We start from the raw sequence: 27,711 nt of genomic DNA, 5'->3' as shown, positions 1-27,711 counted from the left end.
TCTGCACACATGAAGCTTCCTCTACCTGGAATGTTCTTCCCTTCCTTAGATATGCCTATTCATCCTTCTGATCTCAGGTTGATTGTGGCTTCCTCAGAGAAGCTAGATCTAATCCTTTACTTTAAACTGTCTAATCACATGTGTCTCATTTTTTGCATAGTTGCATTTTTATATCAAATCATGACTATTTAATTAATGTTTATTTTCCCTAGTAAAATACAAACTCTGCTAAGCCAAGTCCTTCATCTAAATATACCTACCACCAAATCTTAACACATGCATGTCAAAGGTGCTCTGTAAAGACTTCTTGACTGAGAACATAATAAAGTTCCTAAAGTTTTCTCAGGATAGATAATACAAAATTTTTAAGTGTGTTGTTTCCTACAATATATACAATGTAACATATTTTTTAAAAACATAGGTATACCTAAACAAATTATCTAGAATAAAATCATTCTTCATATCTGTTATTTTCAAATTTTGTCTTCTTTCCTTTCATTTTACTTGCAATCTGAAATGTAGGAGCTTTGATGATTAATGTAAATAGAATTCCTTAATAAGGATTTTCTCTTGTATTATACACTGATAAACAAAACAATATCTTTTCTTTCATATAGTTTTCTTGCTGTTTATTAGCATTAATATGGATATTACATACTAATACCATAAAATTCAACATGTCCATGCCTTTTTTGTGTATCTGTTTCCTATTATTTTATGAGCATGAATATTAGTAAATATTGCATTTCCTATAATAAAAGTAGCATTAACTCTAAAAGTGCTAATAATTTCATAGTCATTAACATGGAAAATGGATCCTCATGGTAAGTTTATTTAAACCTAAAAATACTATCTAGGATTTTTTTTTTGTTGTTCTAGGTGAAATTATTTTGAAATGTTGAATGAGTAACAGGAATGAAAAATGATTTTAAACTTCAGAAGATTAATGCAAAATAATAATGAACACTGTGAAAAGACCAAACACTGCAAAAGAAGACCCAGAATTTTACAAGTATCTTACTAAAAGTCTCTTACTAAAAGCAACTTCATCCATAAAATCAGACTCAAACAGGTGAATGGGTTTAGGTATGGATTGTCAACACTATAAAGGGGATTGGAGAAGATATAAAAGGTGATCCAGAGCAAGTTTCATGCTAAATAATGAAGACTTCAATCACATATCAGAATTTTAGAGTTGGGAAAAAAAAGTAAAAGATTAATAAGTTCAGATCCATTCTATTATATATGGGGGAAGGAAGCTTAAGAAGGCACAAGTCATTTGTCTAATGCCACAGACCCAGTTGATGCCATCCACAATGACTGGAAGCTCAATCTCTCAGTCCACACTTACTCTCACAATATTATGCTGCCCCATCACATCAATTTTCTAGGAAAAATGATCTAAGCAATAAACTCCAGGTCCAGATCACTTGAGTAACTGGAGAACTCACAAACATTTTTATAATTATAGTAACGTGGACCAGATCTTTCTAGTTAGCAAATAATAAGAAAAATAATCACTATCCTATTTACCTAGTATTCCTTAAAATTTTCAAGCATACCTAAGAAACATTAAGAAAGCCTATATCCTAAATAACAATGGTTCTGTATTCCCACATCTCTTTCCTGCCAACACAAGCTTTTCAGGTAATACTTTCATAAAAAAAAAATCTGCCAATTCATTGCAGAAATGGGTATTGACAGAGATTTATGGTATTATGCTACACCAGTGGTATGTTCATAAACCAGCTATCCAATAAAATACAAAAATTTAACAGTTCTGATTTGTAGGATTTGCTGATTTCTGTGTTATGGATATTCCCACCATTGCTTATTTCAGACTACCAAGTAAAAGTTGCCCCTAGTACACTTATCAGGAAGCTTCTGCACACCACAGATTAAAAAAGGATAAAAATCCTAGAAAAATAAAACAAACTCAATCCATTCAAAATTTCCTTAAAGAGGAAACTGACTTCAAAGAAATAAGTGATTTGTTTGCCTCAAGATCACAAAATGACTAAGCAGGTGTTTCAAACCAAAGATTCCATCTCAACTGTCTTCACCAATGAAATAAAACTTCATGCAATAGAAAACAGTCAGTGGTTCTCTCTGACCATAGAGACCAGTGCTTCTCAAGAGACCACCAGCATCAACCGTACCAGAAGTCCTGATAGAAATATGTACTCTTGGAATATGCTCCTGACCTTAAAGCATAATATCTTAGGCCTGGAAATTTGTTTCAATGAGCTCTATGAGTGGTATAGAAAATAGGGGGAAAAATCTTTCCTCAGTACTGACAATTTTTTTTTAATGAATGTAATGTGGGTATAAATCAAAGATAATAACTATTCCTTTCACATCAGCATTGACTAAAGGGAATACTTCATCTGAAATGTCTCTCATAAAGCCCACCACCTTTCACATTTTCAAAGACCTTACCTTTCAAAACAGTTTTGATTTTTCTAACAATAAGAAAAAGTTTGAGTTATTTACCTGCCAACTCTCAACACCGATATGTTGTAGATCAAAATCTATCACACATTCATATGCCTTAGACTCAGCATTTTTAACATTTGTTTTTTAAAAACAGCTTCTTTGAAAATAAATATTTATCTTTCAAGGTTCTACCTTACCTTTTTCACAAATCAAGACAGTAAACAGCAACAGGCTGCCTTCACACAAATCCACCTACTGCGTTGTTAACTGATTATATGGTTGTATATTTGTGTTTTGGTTTATCTGCCACTTTCTGTTGTTTTGATATGAACTCCCAATCTTCAAAGCCAGAACAAAGGCAAATAAATGTTCCCTGTTGTTTTACTCTTCCAATATTTTAGAGGTTGGAAAATTTACAACACACGTATCCTCTTGTAAAACATTGCAGAAGACAAAAAGAACCATTGAGTAATAGTTTTGCTAGATTTAAAAATACCTAGAAAAGGCACACTATGATAAATACCTACACTGATAGGATTTTGAAAATAGTTGGGCAATTATCTAAAAATACAGGTATATGATTTTTAACTCAATTATTCATGGTTAACTTTATTGGGAGGGTAAACTTAATTATGTTTAATGTATTTGCCCAGAAATGAGAGGGCTAATAATGTGTTTGTAGATAACAGGTTAATAAAAAAAAAAAAAAAAACATTTTGAAAGAAGATTTTAGCACTTCCACTCTTCCTAGCATGTAGTTCTTGGCCTTGGTGGGAGACAGATTCTGGACCGGACAGTAGATGCTTTCAAAGAAACTAGAGGATTAATCTGATAGTTCTCCAATGACTTGGCCTATTAGAACCTGTATTTACCAAGCCTTGGCCAGAAAAACTTTGGCTCACAGAAAACAACCATCTTGCAACCCAACACCTATAAGATTTTTTTTTTTTTGGTGGTGGTGCTAGGGATTGAACCCAGGGCCTTGTGCATGCAAGACAAGTACTCTATCAACTGAGCTATATCCCCTGCCCCACTCATGAGATTTTTAAGGTCCCTTCACTAACTCTTCTCAAGAAGAAGAGCTTATCTCAGGAGATTCATCATTAACTCCACTAGCTACTTGGGCTGAGAGCACAACCGCCATTGCTCTCCACCCTTAGGGTCCCCATGTGTGAATCTGCCAGCATTCGACCCTCCCATGCCTTCTGCTCGAGAACTTCCACCTGCATGACCAGGATTCAAGGAAACCACTTTCTGAGATGAGCTGAACTGTCCAGAGGTGCTCTCCTCCCTAACACAATAGCAGATGGGTATGTGAGGACAGTCACAAGTGCTGCCACACAAGCATTGTGGGAGTTGGGAGCCCAGAGAGCAAGGAGGACACTTACGGTTGGCACAGCTTGATGAGATCCTGGTCCGTGGTGCCTGGCGGAAGGCCTCTGATGTACAGGTTGGTTTTACTCAACTGTTCCCCGCCGCTGTTGCTGCTGCTGTTGTTGCTGCTGCTGTTTGTGCTGGGGCTGGGAGGAGCCATGGGGTGGGGAGCTGGTGCATAGGACTGCTGCAAACAGAAAAAGCTGTTACTGGAACAGCAAAAACCAGCACACCTGTTCACAGGCAGCAGCACAACTTGAAAAGCAAGGCAAGCTTCTGAATCTGCAGTCCCCACACATAGGCGTGCACACACACACACTTGCACAAGTGCACTGCTCTCAGTTGCTTTCTGAGGACATCATTGGCTTTGTGGGGATCAGCATAAGTTAACCATAAAAGGGGGAAAAAGAAGTTACCAGGTGCTCCTGGCAGTAGCCTAAGGCTTTTGAATCTCTCCCTGATCACACTGTCTGTCCTTACACCTGTTCAGCAGCATGATACCTCCCTCTCTGATACAAACAATTCAGGTCTCCCTAACTTACCTTGAAGAACCAAACACCTTTCGTTTGCTTCTACTCTACTGTTCTCTCCTTTGCTCCCAAAAAACTTGATATTATTGTTTTCCACATCACTACTATCCAGCACAATTCCTAATATGTACAAATCATTCCATGAATCGTGATTCTAGGAAGGAGTGTTTGAACAAGTGAATCCACCTGAGCTGTTTCCCCCTTCCCAGACTGATTCTTCATGCTGTATGTCACTTATCTGCAAGACAGACAGAATGCAGGGATCTCACCCCATTAGAGAACTACTGTCTTAATCCATCAAATCATTTTATGTCAAAAAGAAATTAATAAATGACACCCAGAAACTTGAAATATTCAGTGTGAGTGTATTTCTAATTATGCACACCAGAATTTGTAAATGTGTTTTCTTTTCTTTCTTTTTTTTTTTTTAAGGAGAGAGGCTAGTTTTTTTTTTTTTTTAATTTCGTTCATTTATTTTTATGTGGTGCTGAGGATGGAACCCAGGCCCTTGCATGTGCTAGGCGTGCACTCTGCTGCTGAGCCACAACCCCAGCCCTGTAAATGTATTTTCATAATGCTTAATTCTTTTGCATTCAAGCATAGCTTTTAAAGTTCTCAAATTATACTGACAGACTGGGTTGTGTCCCTGCTGTGTCTCTTAATTAGCCGTGTGATCTTTGGATGGTGGCTTAACCTCTCTGAGATGCAGTGATCTCCTTAATATGAAAAATATTCCTCTTCTATAATATAGGGTCTTTATAAAAACTCAGTGAGCTGATGCAAACAACATGGTTCCTAGAAATCAACAAGTGCCTAATAAATATTAGCAAAAATAACAATAATTCTAATATTTGGGACTGAAATCTGTCTTGCCAGTGATAGTAGTACGCTACATAACTATCCCACATTTTCTCCATTATAGCCTAGAATGGTAGTCAAAACCACCATGGGCATGTTCATCAAGATGCTAGTGGAAAAACATGGCTAGGTTCTGAGCTGAACACTCATCTCTCAGGGTTGAGAATCATCAGATGGCAGATTTAGGGTACAATTGCAAAAATTGCAAAAAAAATTAGATAATGTCAAACTACACAACCACTTCCGCCATGAAAAGAAGCTAAGGGTTAGCATGATAACACTGAAGAAGAACTGTGCTTTGTGTCTCTGCGATCTCATTCCAACAAGAATCTTGAGACAACACAATCAATATGCCCACTTGAACAGGTCTATGGTCCAGGTGAGTGGTGAGACACCTGGGAATGGAGCCAAATGTGGACTTGAACAGAGCAAGCTACACACTTAGGATCTTGCAATAGCTTTCTGTGGAACCCAAGGCTCCATCTGGACTTAACAGCCTGTACTAAAAGCCACATGTGATTCTTGACTACCTTTCTACCTTTCCAGTCACTTCCTGGACCAGATTCCACTGTTCTGAGAAACCTCTCACCCCTTTCCACTCTGCACAGCTCCACTCAGTTGGTTCTTACCCCTTCTTTTGATTCAAATTGTTCCACTCTACAGCACTCTGTTATTACCCTTCTTAGCTTCTAGTGTATTTAGTCTATTCAAGGTAGTTTTGGCTCACCTTATTTAATGTCTATTTCTAGTACTAATTTGGATATTCCCTTAGGGCAAGGAAGATGTCAACTCTCAAATGAATAGCACCTAACCTAGTGCATAGGAAACAGTATGACCTTAATAAAATTTTAGGCTACATATAGTGCCATAAAAATTGAATAAGCTTATAGAGAGAGGAGGCCAAGTTTTAGCAGTGCCCAACTTTGGCTCCTGCTATAATAATAATCTGTTTACATCTTCTAGGATTTCACATTTGCCCCAGTCCATATTTCCAAGTGGTTATAAGAAAATACCTGTTGGATTTAGTATATCAGAGTGCAACTCTTTGCATACATTCTTCCATTTCCCAAATCTCCACCCAATGCAAATCACAATTAGTGTGTGTGTGTGTATGTGTGTGTGTGTGTGTGTGTGTGTGTGTGTGTGTGTGTGATTGTTCCAGCTTCCATACAAGAAAACTTAGTACTGGTTACATTTGTTCCTTCACCCTAAATCTGAGAACACAATCCACCACACACACACACACACACACACACACACACACACAATTCAAAATCTCTGAATTCCCATTCTTTCTCTAGACCACAGCCTATATCATCCGTTTTGTTTCCCAGTTTTAGCCTCTTACTCTTTGGAGGAATATGGGGTTGGGGAGGATAACACAGAATTGCTCAATGCAAGCAGAAACTAGCCAAGAATTAAGGAATGGGAAAGTAAGAGAGCAAATTCAACCAATGCAAAGCCGAGAGCCATTTCATTTCCTTTCATGAAAGGAAAATTTTTCTCAATAATTGCTTTAATCACTTAAGTTAGTATCAACATTTTAATGTAGAATTTTAAAATGAATTACACAGGAGGATCCTTTCTTTTTCTATTTGGATTAAATGACATATACACATTGCCTTTTGGAACTTAATATCTGCATAAAGCTTAAGTTATTTGCTAGCGTAAAAAATTATGGCTTGCTTTCTGACCTAAAGAATTCTGTTTTTCTCCTTAGACACCCCTCAACAGTTTAGCTTTTCCTCTTTATAAGTCCTGCACACAGTAGGCCTTCAGTATGTGCTTGCTAAAGTGGCTTCCTATCTCTCTATCTCACAACAGGTTACATGACATTTATATTTTATTTTTCTTATGTGCTTTGTTCTCTTAAAATTCCCAGGGCCTTTTTAAAGCTGTTTGCTACCACTTTTCACCTCCCCTCCCTCCAAATTCTTTGAATTCCATCCTGTACTCTTTTAAAATGAGACTTTGTTTAAAGCAGTTTTTCCCACTGCATAGCCTTTAAAACCACCAGGGAGCCAGAAAAATGTCTCCAGCTTTATGTATCACAGATCAGATGGACCAGTTCAGACTGAGCCCTCCACTGATCAAATGAGACAACAGCAGCTACAGCATGATCAATATGTGTTTACTTAATTCTTTTTTCCCCCAGGGTTCTTTGCAAGCATTTCCATAACCAGAACACCATTTAGTAAATTGCATGATGCCTAAAACAATAACTATGCCCTCAAATGAGCCCAATATAGACACTGAGAAAAAATAAAATAAAACCAGTCAAAAGCAAACCAAAGTTGAGATGAGGACAGGCAAGTAGGCAGATGTGTGTGTGGATACGAGATAGGCACTTGATAAGTGGTGGTGGAAGTGCCAGGTTATAGAGAAAAGGGTACATTCAGAAGGTCTTTGAAAAAGATTCACAATAAAAGGTGATATTCTGTGTCATATTCTGGTTTTTGAGTTCTAGAAATTCTGCTGAAAGAGTTAGCCTTCTCTGTTATTGAGCTAATCAATCCACAATTTAACACGCAGTCCAGGGACTCTTCCTAATCTTTAATATCTCATTTATCTGTTGTTGATGCACTGGTGATTCAGGTAGCCAACTTTTTCTTTCCTTTTAAGAATCATAAATTTCTTCCTCTCCACCCATTTTTCAAAATACACATCCTTTAATCAACATGAGGGTGGTAGAGGGTTCTAGGAATGCCTGACAAATTCACAGGCCTAAATGCATTAATTTGTGAAGAGTAAAAGAGATTTTGTATGTGTGGGCTGCCAGAGACGGATGAGCTAACTACAGCAGCTTTAAAAAAAGAAAAAAAAAAAAAAAAAGGAGTGTCAATAATCTCTAGGGGCTAATGGGTCACAGCAGCCACTTTCCTGATTAAAGTGGCTCTGCTTCCTTCCTCAATTCTTTTGTCTCTACATGGAGTTGGAATTTTATCATTGATTAGCTTTTAAATCATTTTGAGCTACAGAGGAAGGGATTTTAAAATGTTAGTTAAAAAAAAAAATATTTTCCTTCAGATAAAATTGACTTTGCTATATGGCTCAAAGTCACACTCTATAAATCCTATTTAGGAGTAGGGAGGACTTACAGTCTGGGGTTACTGCACACTGTAACACTGCACTGTAACAGGCAAGGGATTGCTATGAATTTGCCGCGTCAGCATGGTTAGAAGCTGTAGAAATGACAGATTTTCCAAAGTGGGGCTTTGGATGACACTGTGATTGAAGGAGAGAGAGGACTTCTGGTGAAGCCTCGTATGTTTAGCAGGTGTGCAGATATGCAGATTTTTCTTAGATATTTATTCATGTTGGCGCTGCTGGGAGAGGGTGGGTTAGGGATTACAGAAGGATTAAAACTCCTTAACCACACATTGGGGTTGCAAATCACAACATCTCTACTAGTGTCCTTTATTAGGAAATTAAATAAAATGACTTGGTGTCCATTTTGGAAAACGCTATTCTTAAAATAATAATTATAGGTGACATTTCCACATGCTTGCTAAGCATTTAATATGGTATCTTCACAAAAGCTCAGCAAGGCAAATGATATCAGTTTCATCGTGCAAATGTGGAAACTGAGTTACAAAAAGGAGAAAGGACCTTGTCAAGGTCACACAACTGGAGCCCCGTCCAACATAGGGAGGCTGATGCCAGATGCCACGCAGTCCCTCCCAACATGACAGGGCTTCACCTCTTAATGATATGGCACCCGCCAACATAAATGCTCTCCTTCAGTCAATTCTGGAGGATGGGACTGGCAGAAGTTCTGCTGCATCCAAGTCTGAGCAGGAGACAAAGAAGATGATGATAAACAGCAGACAATCAAAATGAAGTTGAGCCAGCCCTTTCTTTCCCTCTATGAGAATTTAAATGAAGTCCATCTTAAAATTTAATTTCAAAGGGGAAGTCACCATCAGAACTAAGCATGCTATGAGTTTTTCAAGTAATGTCCAACAAGTGGGTTCATTTGTCAAGATGCATGGTTTGTTATGTAGGAACAGGAAAATGAACTGGCTTGTAGATCATCCCAAACAGCTGATTCATTTCGTGTGCTTTATTAATATGCCTCATTTTTCAAATTTGAGAACTGCATGAATCTGGTATTGAAGGTGTGGCTCTGTGTAGGTTTACAGGGAGGTTCATTAATGATGGTTTCTTTCCTGTATGTATTTCGGAGGTAGATGGAAGAGGGATGGGAGTTATGTTTGTTTCTGTTTGTTTTAACAAAAAGCATTTGGTAAATCTAACAAATGTTGCTCACAAGTCAATAGTGTAAAGAAAATTGCCAAAATCATATTTTATTAAAATGTCAAACTATATTCCATGAGCATGTGTCTGCAGGCAGGGCTGTAATACATGTACACAAGTCAGATAATTTTTCCAAGTATTATCAACTTTGGCCTTATTGATTTTTTAGACAAGATAATTATTTGTTGTAAGAAGTTATCCTGTGATTTGTAGAATATTGAAAAGCCTCCCTGCTTTCTACATATTGGATGTCAGATGTATGGCCCACCCCACAAGTTGTGACAACCAAAAATGTCTTTAGGTATTGCCAAATGTCCTCTGACCAGGAAGGGAGCATCTCCTGTAGTTGAGAATCATTGTTTTAAACATACTCAACCCTTTTTTTATTGAAAACTCAATATAGTATCCTTTCTAGATTAGTGATACCCAATGAACTAAGTAAAACTTAGTTCATTGAAAAACCCTACCACTACACCAAAGTTCAACTTCTAATCCCCAAGAGCATGTGGCATTGACTCCCTACCCCTCCACCCTCTGAAACCAAGATGTTAGTATGCCACATTTCATTTGTAGCAGATTAGGTCTGAAATATACTTCTCCCTCTGATTGAAAACATAACTCCTTTACAAAGAAAATGTTAAATATTTTTGCATGCAATTCCCTTTGGCTGGGAATCACAGGGCCCTCATGCCAAACTGAAGTCGGCTCTCTTGCCGGCATCTGGTTGCTGGCAGGATCCGGAGGCAGTTGGTCTGGTGGTTTTGGAGTAGCCTTGGACTCCATCACACCACAGTCTGTTCTGCTGATGGTCTCCCCAATTTGTTTTTATTCATCTCCAGTGCAATAGAATTTGTACTCTTTTATCCACTCAAGGGTAAAGCCCTGGATAAAGTCCCCCATGGGACTGACATGCCAACTCTTTTACTATCCAAAAATGAATACAAACCACATTCCTGTCTTAAATCATACATTATTTAGCCTGCACGTACACATGCAATCCATTGCTCGGTGGATAATGCTGCTGCAGGCTATTGGATTCCTCTCCCAGACAGTGTAATTTCCACATAACCTTGCTTCTGCAGACCCCTCCTCTAGTGAGAACACGACATGAGAGAGTGGACACAGCAAGAACTGTGGCAGTCACTGGTGTGTCTTTAATAGCCTCAAATGAGGGGGAGGATGAGCACTGTCCATGCAAGCAATAACAAATGCAGCTAAATTAATATTAAAGGCAAGCCATGCAGTTTTAGCCATGGTTTCATGAACCACATACATTATGGCTTTGCAATTTTATGCTAGGCAATTGCCTCTCCATTATCTGGAATATGACTATAGAAAACAATTGTTTCAATTATGCCTTTTATAATAGAGTTTGGTGAAAACCTGCCCTACTTTTCTCTTTCTACCCACAGCTCAGATATGGAAATGAGCAATAAACGATGAAACTCCTCACAAAAGGCAATAATTTGAACATCCTCTGTCAACTGGCCTAGGTAATAGCTGCTGTCAACTGCCGTAACATGGTGCTTAAGAGCTCCAGATTGCCCGCTGTGAATCCAGCTCTGCCACTAGCTAGGCACTTAAACCTCTTGTCCTGAGTAAAAGCGGGATTATGATCATCTCACTTCATAGAACTGTTGTGAAGCTAAAATATATAAATTGCATATGAAATATTTAGCACAGTGCCAGGCCAAAGCCAATACTCCATAAATACATTCTTTTGCATTCTCTCATCAATGCCATCATCATTATCATCTTTTTCATCATTATCATGAAAGCGAATCCTTAAAATGAACATGACTCTCCCCTCTGGCTGGAGTTGCTTACCTTGAAGAGGGTACTATCAGAGCTAATTCTTTATTATTATTATTATTATTATTATTATTATTATTATTATTTTTGCAATGCTTGGGAGCCAGTCTATTTGAAATGAAATTATGTCATTAGAGCAGTGGTTTGCCATTTTCATCATGAACCCAAAAGCACAGCAACTAGGCAGTGATAAAACAATCATTTTGGATGAAATGGCTAATTAGCTTCAAGGTATTTACAAAAACACTACCTAGTTTTTATTAAAATTCTGATAAGGATGAGATTTGCTTTTGCTCTAAATATTAGTTCTAAAAACCTCAGCAGATTGCATAATCACACCCTGCTCTGTGCTATTTACAAATAGGCTTAATTTAAAGTCATTGAATTCCATTCAGAGGTTTAGATATTAAATGACATTTTAAAATGCATGGAATTTGGAAACACAAGCAAACTAGTTATTGTTCAGTTTCAAGCACCTATAAACAAATTTCATTAGTAAAATTACAAGCTAGAGAAGAGTGGTGGCTATAAAGGATGTCAATGGCCTTTTACAAAGATTGCCAATTCTCCAAATGCCAATGACATCTGGTCTTTCCCCAAATCCCTCTTTTAAGGAAAAACATACAAAATTAAGACACACTTCAAAATTTGAGGCACTTACAGCCTTCATTTAAAAAGCCATGTCTTTAATTTGAAAAAAACCCAAGTGGCTCAAGACTTGAGAATGATTGGTTCCTTGTGGGAAAAATGAGATGTGACTGGTTCCCAGGTGGAGATTACAGTATCAGCTACACTATGATTAATAATTGTTATGTGCAGGGCATTCCCCAGAACTACTGAAAGTGACCATAATCCCTGAGTGCAACATCTGCTCTGTTTATCCACGGAATTAACTCAGAAATCAACCCAGATCCCTGCTTTCATGATGGGCTAGAACTACTGCATAAAGACACTCAGAACAGGTTACCAGCACCTGTTTGCCGGGTTTCTGGGACACCCGGTGGTCAGTCTCTTAATTTTAAGTGCACTCACAGACTCAGGGGGGTGCCTCAAAAAGTTAAGAATTCCTGGTGTGGTGGTGCATGCCTGTAATCCCAGCAGCTCAGGAGGCTGAGGCAGAAGGACCATGAGTTCAAAGCCAACCTCAGCAATGGCAAGGCGCTAAGCAACTCAGTGAGAACCTGTCTCTACATAAAATACAAAATAGGGCTGGGGATGTGGCTCAGTGGTTGAGTGCCCCTGAGTTCAATCCCTGGAATCAAAAAAAAAAAAAAAAAAAAAAACCAGTAAAGAATTTCATTAAGGCTCACAGTCTGGTACCTCATATGTCTCCCTATTGTTTTTTTAGTTTGGTTTTCCCCCATAACCTCTGCTTTTGCCTCTTTTCCCAATTTTATTTTTAAAGTAATATCCTGTGTTTCACAATCTAATGCTTTCTCTGTTTCACTGAAATTACAACTGGTAATATTGTCTACAATTAATTCCCCTTGCCCTGTTATATAGGCCCTGCTCAGTAGAATGAAGATCAATAAATGTAGTTTAAAAAGAACCACCACAAGATATGTTGAGATAATACTTCATTACAACTAAATGAATCCTTTCAGAGTTTTCTCCTTCAGTTTTGAAACTCATGGCTCTAGATATAATAAGCCGTTTTCCCACTCGGTTCACTAATTTTCATATTAAAAAATTGTCTTACTGATTCGGTTACTGATAGCAAAGGGGTGACAGAAATAGCCTCCTTTGTTTCCAACCATGTATTTTTTTTTTTAAAAAAAGAAACTGTCAATAATAGTCATCCAGCACACAAAATAGCATAAGCCTCTTTAAATACATCAAATGTTTTCTTTTTCTAATTAAATGAGAGTTTTACTTTTTCTGAAAGTGAATATATGTTGACTCAGGTGCAATGCAATCATAGTTTAAGAAACATGCACCATCAAATTTAATTTTGTTATCCAGATTTTCATCCCAACTCTTTTCCCAGTCCATATGTAACCTGTTTCCATCTACTTCCCAGTGTTTACAGTTCATACCACATCAAACACATCTGCATCTAGACCTCATTTTATTTTCTTTCCTACCAGAAAATGCCTGGGGTTTACTCCTGAGTTTGATTCTAGGGTGTCTCTAAAATTTATCTTACACACTGGGGCATAATTTAAAGCAAAGGTAGGAGACATGGATAATCAAGCCAGGACACAAAACTAATCTGAGATTTTCCAAAAGCAAAAATATGACTATATGATCACCCTGTAATTACTTTCTATTTATCAAAACCCTCTCCATTCCTTTGTGATCATCTGCCATTCTATCCCATTCATGATATTTTCCTTTTTAAATTTAGCTATATTTTATTTCCATCTATTTTTTTTAGCTTCTGCACCATTAAAATCTATAAACAATAATGAAATAATAAGAATGGCAATGGCTAATGTTTACTGAGCACATAGTGTATTGCCAGACACAGTTCTAAGGGCTTTATTTTCACATATTTATTTCCTGATCTCAGAACTCTTGATCTCAGAACTCTTGGAGGTGAGTACTATTATTATCACCATGTTATGAAAGAGAGTACTGGAACTCAGAGAAGTCAGCTACTCAGCACATAAACTGGACCTGAAGCTGGCAGTCTTCGCTCCAGCTAATTCCAGCATCTACTCTAGACATGTTCAGTCTAGTAACATGCAACTCTTCCAATTTAAATATAATTAACTGTAATTAGACTAAATTAAAAATTCAATTTCTTAGCTGCATTGACCACATTTCAGGTACTCAAAAACAGACATGTGTACTGACTACTGTGTCCATATGCAAACATCATCATAGAAAGTTCTGTTGGGCAGTGCTGATGTAGGTTATTCTGATACTTACAAAGTGTTGTCTTTCACACTATGCTACTCAAAGACAGTACATAATGTGCTATGAAAAGAGTGGTCCCAGTTTCCATGATGTTATTTATGGGTTTGTTATCTTTCTCTCTCTCTCTTTTTTTTTTTAAGTGCAATTGCTTTCCCTTCAGTGGAGACCATATTTAAATCCATCCTCGCCTATGACCAGGGAGTGGGTCTAGATTTTGGCATATGAAACCTCTTTCTACTGATACTTCTCCTGAGCGAAAGTGGACATTTTTTAAAAGACATTTCCAGGTAGTACATTAGAATCTGTTGAAAGAATAGGTGTATTTTGTTTGTTTTTAGCCAATAACCAAGTTTCAAATGTATTGTAAAATTGTTAGAGAGAGAGACAAATCAATATTCACTGTTAGTTCAGGAAAAAACATTTCTGTTTTTGTTGGACAATGTTCCTGCCTGGATCACTCCACAGTTTCAATACTACATCATCTATCTCACATGAACATCCCCAAAGAGGGCCCCTCACTCCCACTACTCTCTCAACAGGACCAAGACTAGAAAAAAAAAAAAAGCAGAGAGAGAGAGAGAGAGAGAGAGAGAGAGAGAGAGAGAGAGAGAACGCGCGCGCGCAAGCCTTGTTACAGTGAGCTAGCAGGGCAATTCAGCAAATTCATAAACAATAACCTATATTCCATGACATAAAATAGTTTTGTTGTTTTATTAGCCAATTCATTCATATTTTATTGATGTAGCAAAATTAAATGTAAACAGAACCTAAGCTTTTAAACTCCTAAATCTAAGAAATTTGGACTATAAAACACAATAATTTCCTCAAGAAGACAATGTTAGAGCACAGATCCAAAATGTGACATAAATTAATACATGAAAAGTAATTGCTTCATTATAAAAATTAAAAGTGCTTGCACAGAGAATTTCCTATAACTATATTTTCAACGTTTTATGTTTTTGGCCCATGAGATGAGAACTATGAGACCATAAAATAAATATTAAGTATTTTATATTGCTAACAAATTTATTGTAATTTTTATCATCAGAAACATATAAGATATTTACACATTCAGACTTCTATTTCTCATAATTATTAGCATTTAGAGGACTTCTTGTTCAGTATATTTTAAGTCAATGCACCTTGTACCTTACAGAAATTCTCAGAGTAGCATGGACACAACCAAGTTCTGCTGCATCTTCTCCCAGTCATTTGATTTTTTTTTTTTTTTTTTTGGCCTGGAGAATGAAACATTCCCCATAATAGACAAGTTTTCCTTGTACACATTACACATTACTCAGCTTTTTTCAAAGAAGTGATTGAGCTTCAGAGGTTGGCACATAAAGGGTGTTTGTCCTGGGTTTGTAAGTCTCCAAAAGCTCATGGAAAATGGAGTGTCATTGTCATTGCACATTGATCAGAGCCTTAGATTTGAAGACAAGCCTTGGGCTCAGGTACCTGTCTGACACCTGAGGGAGAAGGACTTCATCTTTTGCCTTAGTCTCTTTATATGTGAAAATGGGAGTAATAACTACCTCAGAAGATAGTTAATCGTGCCAAGTAAGTGTGTATAATAAATAAAACCCGGCTCATGGTAAGCAGCCCCATGGCAATAGCTATTAACTCTTACATAAACCCCAAAGCATTTTTGCAATGTCCATTGTCGTCATAACCAGTATTGCTATGTTCTTTTGAGTAATGGGTATATTGGTCCAAGGACTGATCTAATTGAACTCTGATTTTCCTGGTTTAAAAATCTCATGATACCAAGTAAAAAGTCTATTAATGCTTGTCAGACTGAAATTCTCTACAGATTATAAATCAAGAAATGTCCTTCCTCAATGGATGTTAGGTTTGATTAGTTCAATTTTAGCCGCTCATACTGATGGCCCTCATATAAACTAATGACAAGATAAATATCATCTTTCACAATGGAAATCATTTTCAGATATACAGATTTTAGGAGAATATCTAAAAATTATTAACATATCATTAAAATAAGACATATCTCACTGGCAGTGGAAAATGCTTATAGATGTGAAGCATCCATGCACTTAACTAAAAGGAGTTTTTATACAGAAAATAAACAATACTATATCTGTAGCTTCTAATACTAAAAATAATTGGGTTTTAAAAATTATCACTCTGCAAGAATATTTTGTGGGTAAACAATGACACTAACTGTTAATTTCATTTTAAGTATATCCTTAATTTTTAACAAGTTATGTGACATGTGCCCTACGGTAGCCAAAGCAAATATTTCATCAAATAAAATGGGGTAGTAATACATTATACATTCCAAAGTATCACTACACAACTCCAATATTCCTGAGAATGCTTTTGTTTTGCTTTGCTTTGCTTTAAAGAATATTTTGTGGAACCTGACGTACAGTGGAAACAATCTGTCTAAAGAACAATCACTAAGGGTTTTTGAAGAATGACCATTTCTTTGGTCTTCCAAAAGGAAGTCTCAGTGTTTGCCAAAGGCAAATTGTCAGGAATGGAAATTGAAACAGGGAAAGTACTCGGAATTAGGGGCCTGAGTCTCTGAGGAAAAATAAGAAAAGAACTGATTTATGGATTTGCTACTTGTGCCATGTAAGTCCATGGCTGATTCTGACATATGACTTCAATACCAAGTTGTAAAATGACTGAACATGTCACAGAACTTTCAAGGGAAACTAGCTGCATTTCCCCTACTGGAACCCATTACAGATGTGACCATAAGAGAAATGTTTTCCAACAGCCCTCTATCCTAGAAGAGAGAAACAAGGGAAAGGGATCATATGCATGAGTAGCAAAAAGCAACTTTGGGTATCACAGGAAGACAGAAAAAGAATTTTGAGGTGGTCCTGTGTCAGCTTCTAGGACCAGGAGTGTGTGTGGGCAAAATATGCAGGCCAATTGAGTAACATGGTTTATACCCACCATTGGCCCCCAGTAATCTATACCATTGGTCGTCCATTTATCCTGAACCTGACTACACTATGTAATCAGGTACATTTCCTTTTATTTATTTAGAATCTACTAGTCACTAATTTCAATCAGCACTGAGTCTTCTGACAAGGTCTGTTAGTGTCATATGTTAGCAATTTGAGAAAGACAGACAGACACACCCTTGATCCTGGCCACCAGTTTCCACTGTAGACTCAACCCACAATCTTGTGTGATGACACAGATAATAACCAAAAAAAGAAGCATATTTTGCACTTGTTTTTCCTTAATTAGAATACCCAGAAGAGTATGACCTCAAGGGTTCCATTTGCTGTGAGCAACTTATCCCTGTGCAGCATGACAAATAAAGGTGAGACTTATTTGCGGACAAAATGAAAATGAAAATGACGTTTGCAGTTGTTATGCTGCTTCTAGTGACCAGACAACATCCCCATGCCTCATGTTATAGATTATTTTTTTTTATTAAAAACACAGAAGAATTGAGATCAACTAGGGAAAAAAATGATCTCTAACACTGAAAATTTGCTCATTTTATGAACTTAAGTTTCTGTGGGTGGTCTCCCTGTGAGCCAGAGGACATCTATGTTTTACATCATGCAATGAAGTAAAAATAATTACTTAACATTTGTTTTGCTGGCAGTGGAATATTGATAAATGCTAGATGGCTCCTTCCATTGGCAGTGCTTCAAGATGTTTTGTATACGTTTGAAAAGACTTTAAAAAAATGGAAACTAGTTAAAATTCCCAAAACTCTCTAAATAGAGAAATATTACATGTAGAGATCTTCCTGAATTTGTACATATATCCCACTGCAACTTTGTTTTGAACCACATATCTCTGACTTGAACTAGTTTTCAAGCTCTACTTTAATAGATTTCCTAAATAGATTTGTCAAATATTATACTATGCAGAAAGGGGATCATTCTTTTTAGCTGGAATTAGGGTATAAAATTTTAGAGGATATTGAAATATCCCACTAACATAAAAGTCACTAAAATATTCCTTAATTATAATTAGAAAATTAGGACAGTGTAGGAGTTGAAGGGCTGAAAGTAGAAAGGGTGAGCACTATGGATTCTGAAGGCAACAGATGTTCAACTTCACAATAGTGCATTTGAATGTGCCAGAGATTAAGATTATTTACTTAATTGTAAAAATTAATGTGCTCCCCTCAACTGAGTAACACATCCAGGCTGTGTAGTGCTTAAAGCTTCCACAATTTGGAAGAACCGTTTTAAAAAGAATAAAGTTTATAAAATTCCAAAAATAAACATATTTTAGAATAAAAAAGAAGTTTCAACAAATCACCAATTTCAAATGACTAAGTAACACAAACACCAAAAGTGTAGAATATAACTGTATGTATTCCCTCATAGAGTTTAAAAAAAAACCCTCTTCCACTTTTATCTATTTATTTTGCTGTATGCTCTTTGATTGTTGCTTTTCAATACTTTCTGCAGAGATAATAAAAAGATAATTCTCTCTTCCCTGTAGTCTTTAATAAATGCTGACTGATTAATTGATTGATAGTATAGAAAAGATTTATATACAATTTCATCTTTTGTTAATGACAATGGCTGATTAATTCTTAGGATGATACATTTTGGAAAAACACTCTGGAAGAATATTGCACAGACTTGTGTTCTGGCTTCAGATCACAGAACCCATTTTCTTCTGCCCACATACTTCCAGTGTAGGGTACAAAGACTTCATTTCTATCACAATCGGCTCTTGGTTGGTGGATATATCAGCTTTTCATTGCTTTCACCAAAACACCTGACAAGAACAACTTACAGAAGGAAATGTTCATTTTGGCTCAGGGTTTCAGAGGTCCAGTCCATGGTGGGCCAACTCCATTGCTCTAGACCCAAGATGAGGCAGAACATCACAGTGGCCAGAAATTGAGGAAAGGGGATACAGGTAAGATACACCCTTCCAGAGCATGGTCCCAGTGAACTACCTCCTCTAGCTATGCCCTACCTACTATAGTTTCCATCAATCAATTCAATCTAAGATAAGTTGACGAGATTACTGCTCTCATAGTCCTATCATTGTACCTCTGAATGTTCCTATATTAAAAAAGGAGCTTTGGGGGGGAACACCTCATATCCAAACCATAGCAGGTTCTTCTCTATGGCTCAGGACCTCAATACCTGGGGCAGTATGAGTGTTCTTGGAAACCATTCTTAGCTCTGAACATCAAGGAAAAACACAAATAAATTCCACTAAATCCACACTAAAGCATTTCCCACCTAACTGACCCTTAGCTCAATTCCAAACTACCCATGAACACCTGAGAAGCAGAAAAGTGTACACAAGGGAAGTCAGACTAAGAAAGGACAAGGGTCTTAACCAGTTGTGATGAAACTATCTGTCTTTTGCAAGTTTTCCAAATCCATATGAATGCATTGCTAGCAGATAGAAGAATGTAGATTTATGCAGTCTAAAGTTTATACAGTTTGGATAGCATTGGTCATTTTTTTTTCTTTTTTGGTATCAGAGATTGAACCCCAGGGGCACTTAACCACTGAGCCACATCCCTAGCTCTTTTTTATATTTTATTTAGAGACAGGATATCATTGAGTTGCTAGGTCCTTGCTAAGCTGCTGAGGCTGGCTTTGAACTTGAGATCCTCTTGCCTCAGCCTCCTGAGCCTCTGGGATTACAGGCATCGCACCCAGTAGCACTGCCCATTTTTAAAGAAAATAATTTTTAAATGATGATGTAAGATCAGATATACAATCGTGAAAAGATCTGTGAAAAAATGCCTCTCTTCCATGAGAAGAGATGATCTCCTATTTGCACCTGTAGTTTCCCACTTTCTGTTCTTTCTGACTACAATCGTATCCTTTTAGCTCATGCCCCTTAGTGTCCTTTTCTGGGCATTCTTCTGATTGCATTTGTTCACTTTCAAGTATTGCCTCAGACTACGGAAGGAATGTTTCTTCTTATATACATTAAGCCTTAAAAGTTCAACTTGAACTTTGCAATCATTTTTCACACAGACCAATATGTATAGGTGCCTAACATCTGGATACATCTGTTTGTTCTTTGTCATGGCTACATCTGATGCAGGCACTGATTTCTTCCTATGCTTCCCTCTGTTTGCCCCACATCTGTCTTTCTCATTAACTCTGCTTCTATTCATGTCTACTACTTCACTTCTCATATAGATTAATGCAACCATCTCCAAATTGTGTTTCCTGCCCCCAAGTACTCTAATATAGCCCGCACAGCCTCAAGCTCTAGCTTTAGAACAAAAATTAATTTTCACACTTCATCCCTATGTTAAAAATTAAAATCCTGAAATGCTCTTCACAGTCTGCAGAGCACCTTCCCTACACTGACATTGAAGGGCTCTGAATAATTTTCAGTCTTCTTAACCATGAGCACATACATGATAACTCCTATTTTTGAATATTCAAAAAATTTAGTGTCTTGGATCTGTAAGATATTCCATATATTATTACAAATTTATAATAATGTAATGTTTTATGCTGAAAAAGAGAAACCGCTGCCTCTTGGTGCACATTTGACTATCTATTCAATAAAGAGTTTAAATTTCCAAATTGCTAGTTTCTACCATTTGCTTGTTTTCCATCTAAAAATCTAACACAACTGGGCATTTATGAGGACCCTGTTGAGTAATTTCATTTCAGAGGGCAGAAGTGTATTTGCATAATTTATATTTACCAAGATGTGAGTTACACAAATCTTTATCCTACAGGGAGAGTGTTCCAATGTGGCTGCTCACATCTGAATGGGCTGGGAATTGTCCTTCTCGACATTCATCAGCCATATCCTCATTTTATTCTATTAGGAGGGAAGGAAGAGCAACGCCAGACTGATCAATGTGCCAGTGAATCTTATGGCTGTATTTTAAAATGACCTATATTAAAGGAGTTAGGAAAACATAAGAGAAATTTACTACTCAGGGGATAATGGCTCACTGTAGCGTATGGGTGCCTTGAACGTGGCACGCTCTTGCTTTATTTACGCCCCAATGCGTGACTGATAGTCTTTCTGGTTTTTTTCCCCTTACTTTTGAAAGCATGGATTCTCTTGCCTTATTGATCTCTTTATACCCTTATCATTTTTCCCCTGAGTTATTTGGCATGGTGACAGCAGTGTGTTGCCAAGGCTGATTTAACATCATCTCCCAAGTATGCAGCACTGAGCTCAGAGTGGAATATTTTAAGACTGAAACATGTAACACATCTGTCAGGCAATGATACAAATACAGTCCCTTGTCAGAACTAATGAATGAGGTAATCCAGAGTATGGATAAATAGCAGGAAGATGGAAGACGCTAGAAACCATGTTTCGCCAAAAAGCATTTCTCCGTAATTAAATTATTTGGTGAAGAATGACGTTCCTTTATTTTTGTTTCTCACTCATTTTTCTTCACAGAAAGACTTTGGTGGTTAACTTTTGAGAAGGAAAGTACTGTAAAAAGCAGACAGCTATGGAAACATTGGTGGGAAATCTGGACTGTCCTCTAACTGGGATGTATCTTAGGGATAGGGTTATATTTTTCTCTATATATTTTATAAACTTTGTTAAGCAGATAGTTCCCCTTTACTTAAGTCCAATATTTTTTGTTTGTATTTTTGTTTTGCAGAATCCTCATTCCTGGATGCGACCAGGCACAAAGATAAACATAGAATTACACGAATATTCAAAAAATGATTAAAAATACAGTCTCATCCTTAAAACTTAAAAGAATTCTCTCCAGAGGAAAAAGCAATGTCCCAAAGCTGATCTTTTACTGTGTGTGTAGCTGCAAATTCATGAAGCGGGGAAGGGGGTGGGAATACAGATGTGCCGGGGTGTGTAGCTAGAGAAGAAAGGGCAGGAGAACAAACTGAAAGTGGACAGATTGAGTGAAAGAAAAGCTGAGAGAAGGACTATATCCTTGATGCATAAATTTTTATCCTGGGAAGGAAGTTCCCATCCTTACACACCATTCACTCTGTTATTTGTAACTGAGGACACACCATTTTAAATAGCGAGTAAGTTTACAGAATGAACCCTACACAGTCAACTCTCTGCATCTCGAAACAGAAATGGAAACTCAACCTTGAGGATCCTAGAGGAAAGTCACCTGCAGGTCCTACTAAGTACTCTGTGAATAAAAAATACCATTAATCCCATTTAGCCTTAGATGGACCTGGAATCATTTTACACTAGATTCCATACAACCATTTTTATATTATCTCTAGTGACACTCATGCAACTATTGAATACAACTAGAATTGTCTTTGCAAGTATTTAATTAATCTTTATGAGTGTATACAAACATAGTTCAGTTTTCTTATCAAAACTATTCTGTATGGTTCCCGCTTTCTCAGCTACAACTCTTTCTCTAAAAAGAGGAATGAAATAATAATGCCCAAGTTCAAGTAGGGCCACCTACCCATTTTAAAGTCATCTTACCTAGTGTTTGAGGTAAGGCATTTGAGCATGTACTGAAAAAGGCATTTGTTAAAGGAGGATCCTAATGTTTGCAGATCCATCCTATTGTCCTATAAGGGATGCCTGCCTCCTGGTTCTCCAGTAGCCAAACCTATTCATCCTGAAAGTTTGACTCCAATTTCTCCTCCTCTGAGAAACCTTCATCACAGGTAAATTTCTCTCTCCCTGCTTAAGGCTGGGGGCGGGACGTTTTCGTCATGTATCTGGTGGTGACAGATATGATATACAATAGTTTGTCCTTTAGTGGGTATTTCTGTTCCCAGCATGCTGGCAAGTTGAGTCTGGCTAGGTGAACGAGCATATTTCTGATCCTGAGAGCATACTTAGAACAAATCTTTCTGTTGGTACTTCATCATGTGCTGAAAGTCAAATTTTATAAAAATCTAGTCAACAATGATTGTTCTTGAGAAATTCAAGGATAGGTCAAAACCTAACCCCACAATTATATTCTTAGTTTTATTAGATGAATATATGTTGCATTATATAGACAGAAACGAAAGAGAATAGATCCACGTTCTTCCTCTTCTGCATCTCTTTGACATAACCCCTGCTAGCCTATTACCGACACAACGACTACACCTGAGCTACCTGGCTTATGGAAATATATTTGCTCATCATTGACCAGGAAGAATAATACACATTTATTTTGAGCCAGGACAGTCATACTTATATGTCAAATTGTGAAGGAAGTGAATTCCATATTTTGATTCTCACTATACCCTTCTAAAATGAAACCTTCTAAAAATGCAGAGTCAGAGATCTTTTAAGATTTTTCTAAGATATGTAAATAAAGAGCTTTTTACTGTATAGTAAATGTCTATCAACATTAAGATTTAAGTTTTTCATCATGATTTAAATAAGTTAAAATAAGCTTGGCAATGTATTCCAACTATTTAAATAAATAACTTCTATCACCTCCTCTAATGGACATGGCATACTAATTTTGAGGTTTTTTCCTCTATAATATCAGATTTGTATGTGAGTTTAAAACATTAAAAAGTTCCAATCAACTCAGTTGTTCTTTGTGAATGATGATGGAAAAAATATATATTAGGGATGGGACTGTAGATCAGTGGTAGAGAACTTGCCTAGCATGTGTGAGGCACCCAGGTTCAATTCTCAACACAGCATATAAAAAAATAAAATAAAGGTTCATTGAAAACTAGGGGAAAATATATATATATGTATATATATATACATATATATATATATATATATTTGTTGCAAATAGCCACCAACTTGACTAGAGAACATTATTTTCACACTGAACAGAAAAACTGCCAAAGTGAAGAACAGCATCTGCAGTGGACAAGGGTGTAATTATCTTGCTCATCCAAACACTGTTAGGCATAGGAGTTTCACTCTCTCTGGCAAGTCACTCTGTTCAGACTCTTAACATGATGTTATTAGCAAATAATGACTAGGTAGAAAGTCCTGCCAATAATGACAGTACGTCTTTTGGACCATTTTCTGAACAATGGAAAAAGAAGCTCTAATCTGGTATAATTATGAACCATTTGGTGTCAAAATGATCAAAAGCATCAATTCCTGCCCTGACTTAAACCTTTCACATACCTTCATATACTATTTGTCACAGACTTGAAGAATTTCCAGGGGAGGAAATGCTTTAGCTCTCTAGTTCTAGATAACAATCTATCTGTAGGAACTGTTTTCTCATCCTTAAAACTGACTTTCTCCAGGTGGTAGAATTACCTTTATTTTTTTGCCACCTTACCTTCATGTAAAAAGAAACATGAGTAGATTTTTGTGCCAAGCCAGATGAATGGCATGGAAGAAAACTATTTATGATGAACAAATATCAATTATCAAAGAGATGGTTGATCTTCTGATTCAGTTGTTACCACTTCTAATTCTTCTCTGTGGACTTCAGTGTGAGATGGGAAAGAGACTTAAGTCTACTCCTAAAAACCCATAAAGAAGAGGAGGCTAGAATTCCTTTTACTACTATTTATAGGAAGTGGTTGTTTCATTTTTCTGAAAAGAGGAAGTAAGAATCATGAGACCATTTCCAATAAATGGCCCTATTAGGCAGGACTGCCAAAATATCACCGAGCCACTGTCTCTCCTAAAGCCTTCCAACAGCTATCAGCAACAGCTGACAAGCACCAGTTAATTTTAAATTGTGTGCTCTCTTCTGTCATCACCAGACCACACACACACACACATTGCTGAAAACCCCAGTGAACACCAAGATTTTGCAAACAGAGGAGTCTTCATATTCCATCCTCTCACACTTAAAAATGGTGTCTCCTTTTTATTGAAAAAAAAAAAGTCTACCATCCCATTTAAGTTTTAGTCTTAAAACTTTTATTCTTTGGGAGCAGGAGGGAAGAGGACATCAAATATTAAAGTCAATAAAAGAAGCAGATGTGAAAATTTCGCCCAAGGTTAGTGGTACCAGACACTGGCACAAAATCTTCCATCTGGGTATCTCAAGGACATATTCCCACATGAGAATCCAAAGGGAAAGTGTCATAGAACTAACAGATGGGCTTTCCTTGCCTGGACCAGCCTAATGGAGCTTTCAAGTAATTTGCATACTAGCTGTCAGTGACACAGGTGTATGTCAAGGACTTGAGAGAGGCCAAGAGAAGCCTTATATAGGATAAAACTTCGTGACTGAATCCTGCCTGCCTGCACTTGTTTGTACATGCTGAGAGGTGGCAATTGTTAGGAGGCCAGCTATTTAGTGACAGCACATTTTCTTTTTTTTCCATCTGAATTTGCTGGCTAAAGTAGTTCAGTGTAGGTGAGAGTCGGGATAATTTTCATCCTAATAAAAGAATAATACTGAAGACTTGCTCTGTTCATTAGTGAATCATACCCAGAACAGTATTAAGATGCCTTGACTTTTTGTTACACACACATTGAAAATACTGGCTGTTTTCTACTCTGATGGTCAGAGATTTGAATTTCGAAGTGTTGACAGCTGCCTGAGTCTAGCACCATATCACTACCTGAAATAAAGAAACCATGGCGGCCAAAAAACAATGTCAACATTCTCACTGCTCATAAAATTCTAGAATATTTCAATTGTCCCTCAATCCTATAATCTACCAAAGACTGTGCACAATATACAAAAGCAATGCCAAAAAAAAAAAAAATCGATTAATTTAAGCAACAGAGCATGTGTATCACCTACGAGTGTTTTCACAATTTGTTCTTTTGGCTTTGACCACATATATTATCTGCCACTTTGGTAGGGAGGCAACTTGGAAGCACCGAATGAACCACATCTTCTGTAATTCACCTCTACCATGTTAGCTTTTGGCCATAGATTTGCTGTGACTATTAGATATGTATAAGAGGACACAAGCAGAGGTTTGATAAGCACTTGCACACAGAGCTTATTCTCCTGAGACGCTCTCTGTTGGAACCCAGCTACCTCACTGCAAAAGAACTAATCTCAACAGCATAATTTCCTGATGTTGACTTATCCAGATAAACTTGGAGCACAGTAAATGGTACTCAATGTAAAGAAGCCTGGTTAAACACGTTCCATTTCAGCCCCAGAATATCCTGCTAGAGAGATTCCACAGGGAGAGACTCTGGAGAATGAGACAGCTGATGGAGAAAGAGGCAATGCAGAGGAGAAGTGAGGTTCCCCAGCCACACTCGCTGATGCCTGGAGTGGTAGAGGTGACCCAGTTGGTGCCATTGGGAACAGAGAGACCTGCTAAATTAATACAGAGGATCCCTAGCAAAAATTAATCAATACAGTTTTTAGTCACTGTATTATCTATTGCTACTTTTTATGCAGAAACTAATCATTGAAATAGGTACTTAAAAAACACATTCTTTATCTGAGATACTGATGGCCAACTAACTGGCTGTGTGACATTTAATCTGCTAGAGACTATTCTCTCTGTTCTCTCTTTGTATGAGCAAGTTGAATTATTTGGTCTCAAAGTTTCCTTCCAACTCTGAGAGTCTGTTTCATTCTGTTCTAGTATCAAAATGAAGGTTGCTAGTGACCTGAGTGCAGCAGCAAAGTAATTATGCATCATTGCATACTTAAAGGGATTTCAAGTTGGCAGTCCTGGTTAAATGTAAGTCCACCAGATAACAAAGCATTCTTTGTAAAAAAGCCTTCTACCTCAGGCTCATGATAGCTGAATGTTTTTATATAGATCCTTCAACCCTGTAGTAGTGAGTATATTCTGAAGAAAATAATTATTATTTGGTATAGTGATTGCACACTCTAATGGGATGGATGCTTTTCAAAAGAACTGGGATCAGCTGTTCCAAGCTCCTTCCATAATTTAGAAAAGAAAGATTTAAAAATAATGTACAATGATGTCATTAGGGAGTCAAAGATGTGTACCTATTACACATATAAGTCCCCTACAGTTAGTTGCATAGTAATTAAATATCATTATTGAATGTTTATTCTGCACCCATTAAATATTAAAAAATCAGGTTAAGATTTTTCCTTGACCTTGAAATACTTTTCTCCCCTAAACCATTATTTTTATAGTCCTTATGACATGACATGCACTATTCCAAGCATATGGTAGATGAGGAAATTGAAGCCCAGAGATTAAGTACAGAGCTGATATAAAGCAGAGGAGGACTTACAGATCAGGCAATTGGCTCCAGACTTTACATTCTTACCTCTAAATATACTGGTGTGATCCATCTTGGAAATAAACTCATGATCTCCGTATTCGAACCAAATTTTGACCAACTGAGCTAATTAATATGACAGTTACATTAAGAGCTAAAGAATTACATCAGAAACTATTTATGAGTCTGGAGGTATTGCCAAGAGAAAAAAATTATAGACCAAATTAAGTCAAAAGAAATTTGTCATTCTGATAAAAAGTGAACAAAAAAAATTATTTACTTGGTTTTCAGTCACCTATTAAAACTGCTTATCTCTAGGTTCTATAATGTCTTTTTAAAGATATTAATATGTATTTATTAATTTTATTATATCAATTAATAATACGAATAACCCTATTACTTCCAAGTTAGAATATTTAAGCAGAAAAATTCCAACAGCACATTTTTTTGATATTGATTTATTCAGATAAATTTGGGAGACCATGACTTGTATTCATTGTAAGGAAGATGGTGACTAACTCTTAACTCTTTCTTAACTGAAAGATAAGTCAAGTCAGCCATAGAA

At 36.9% G+C, this 27,711-nt stretch overlaps 1 protein-coding gene across 3 annotated transcripts in view; it reads right to left on the bottom strand.

Annotated features, from left to right (window-relative positions):
• Positions 1–27,711, bottom strand: part of Rbms3 (RNA binding motif single stranded interacting protein 3) — a 665,566-nt gene that overhangs the window by 514,739 nt on the left and 123,116 nt on the right. For all 3 annotated transcript variants that reach the window (XM_026406224.2, XM_077795653.1, XM_026406242.2), the window contains exon 2: positions 3,825–3,997. In XM_026406224.2, the coding sequence (XP_026262009.1) occupies positions 3,825–3,997 (173 nt within the window). The remainder of the gene's footprint in view (positions 1–3,824; positions 3,998–27,711) is intronic.

Source organism: Urocitellus parryii, chromosome 3 (assembly GCF_045843805.1).
Source record: "Urocitellus parryii isolate mUroPar1 chromosome 3, mUroPar1.hap1, whole genome shotgun sequence".
Classification (NCBI taxonomy): Eukaryota; Metazoa; Chordata; class Mammalia; order Rodentia; family Sciuridae; genus Urocitellus; species Urocitellus parryii.
The sequence above is the reverse complement of the archived record's forward strand: the minus strand, read 5'-3'. Positions and strand labels throughout refer to the sequence as shown.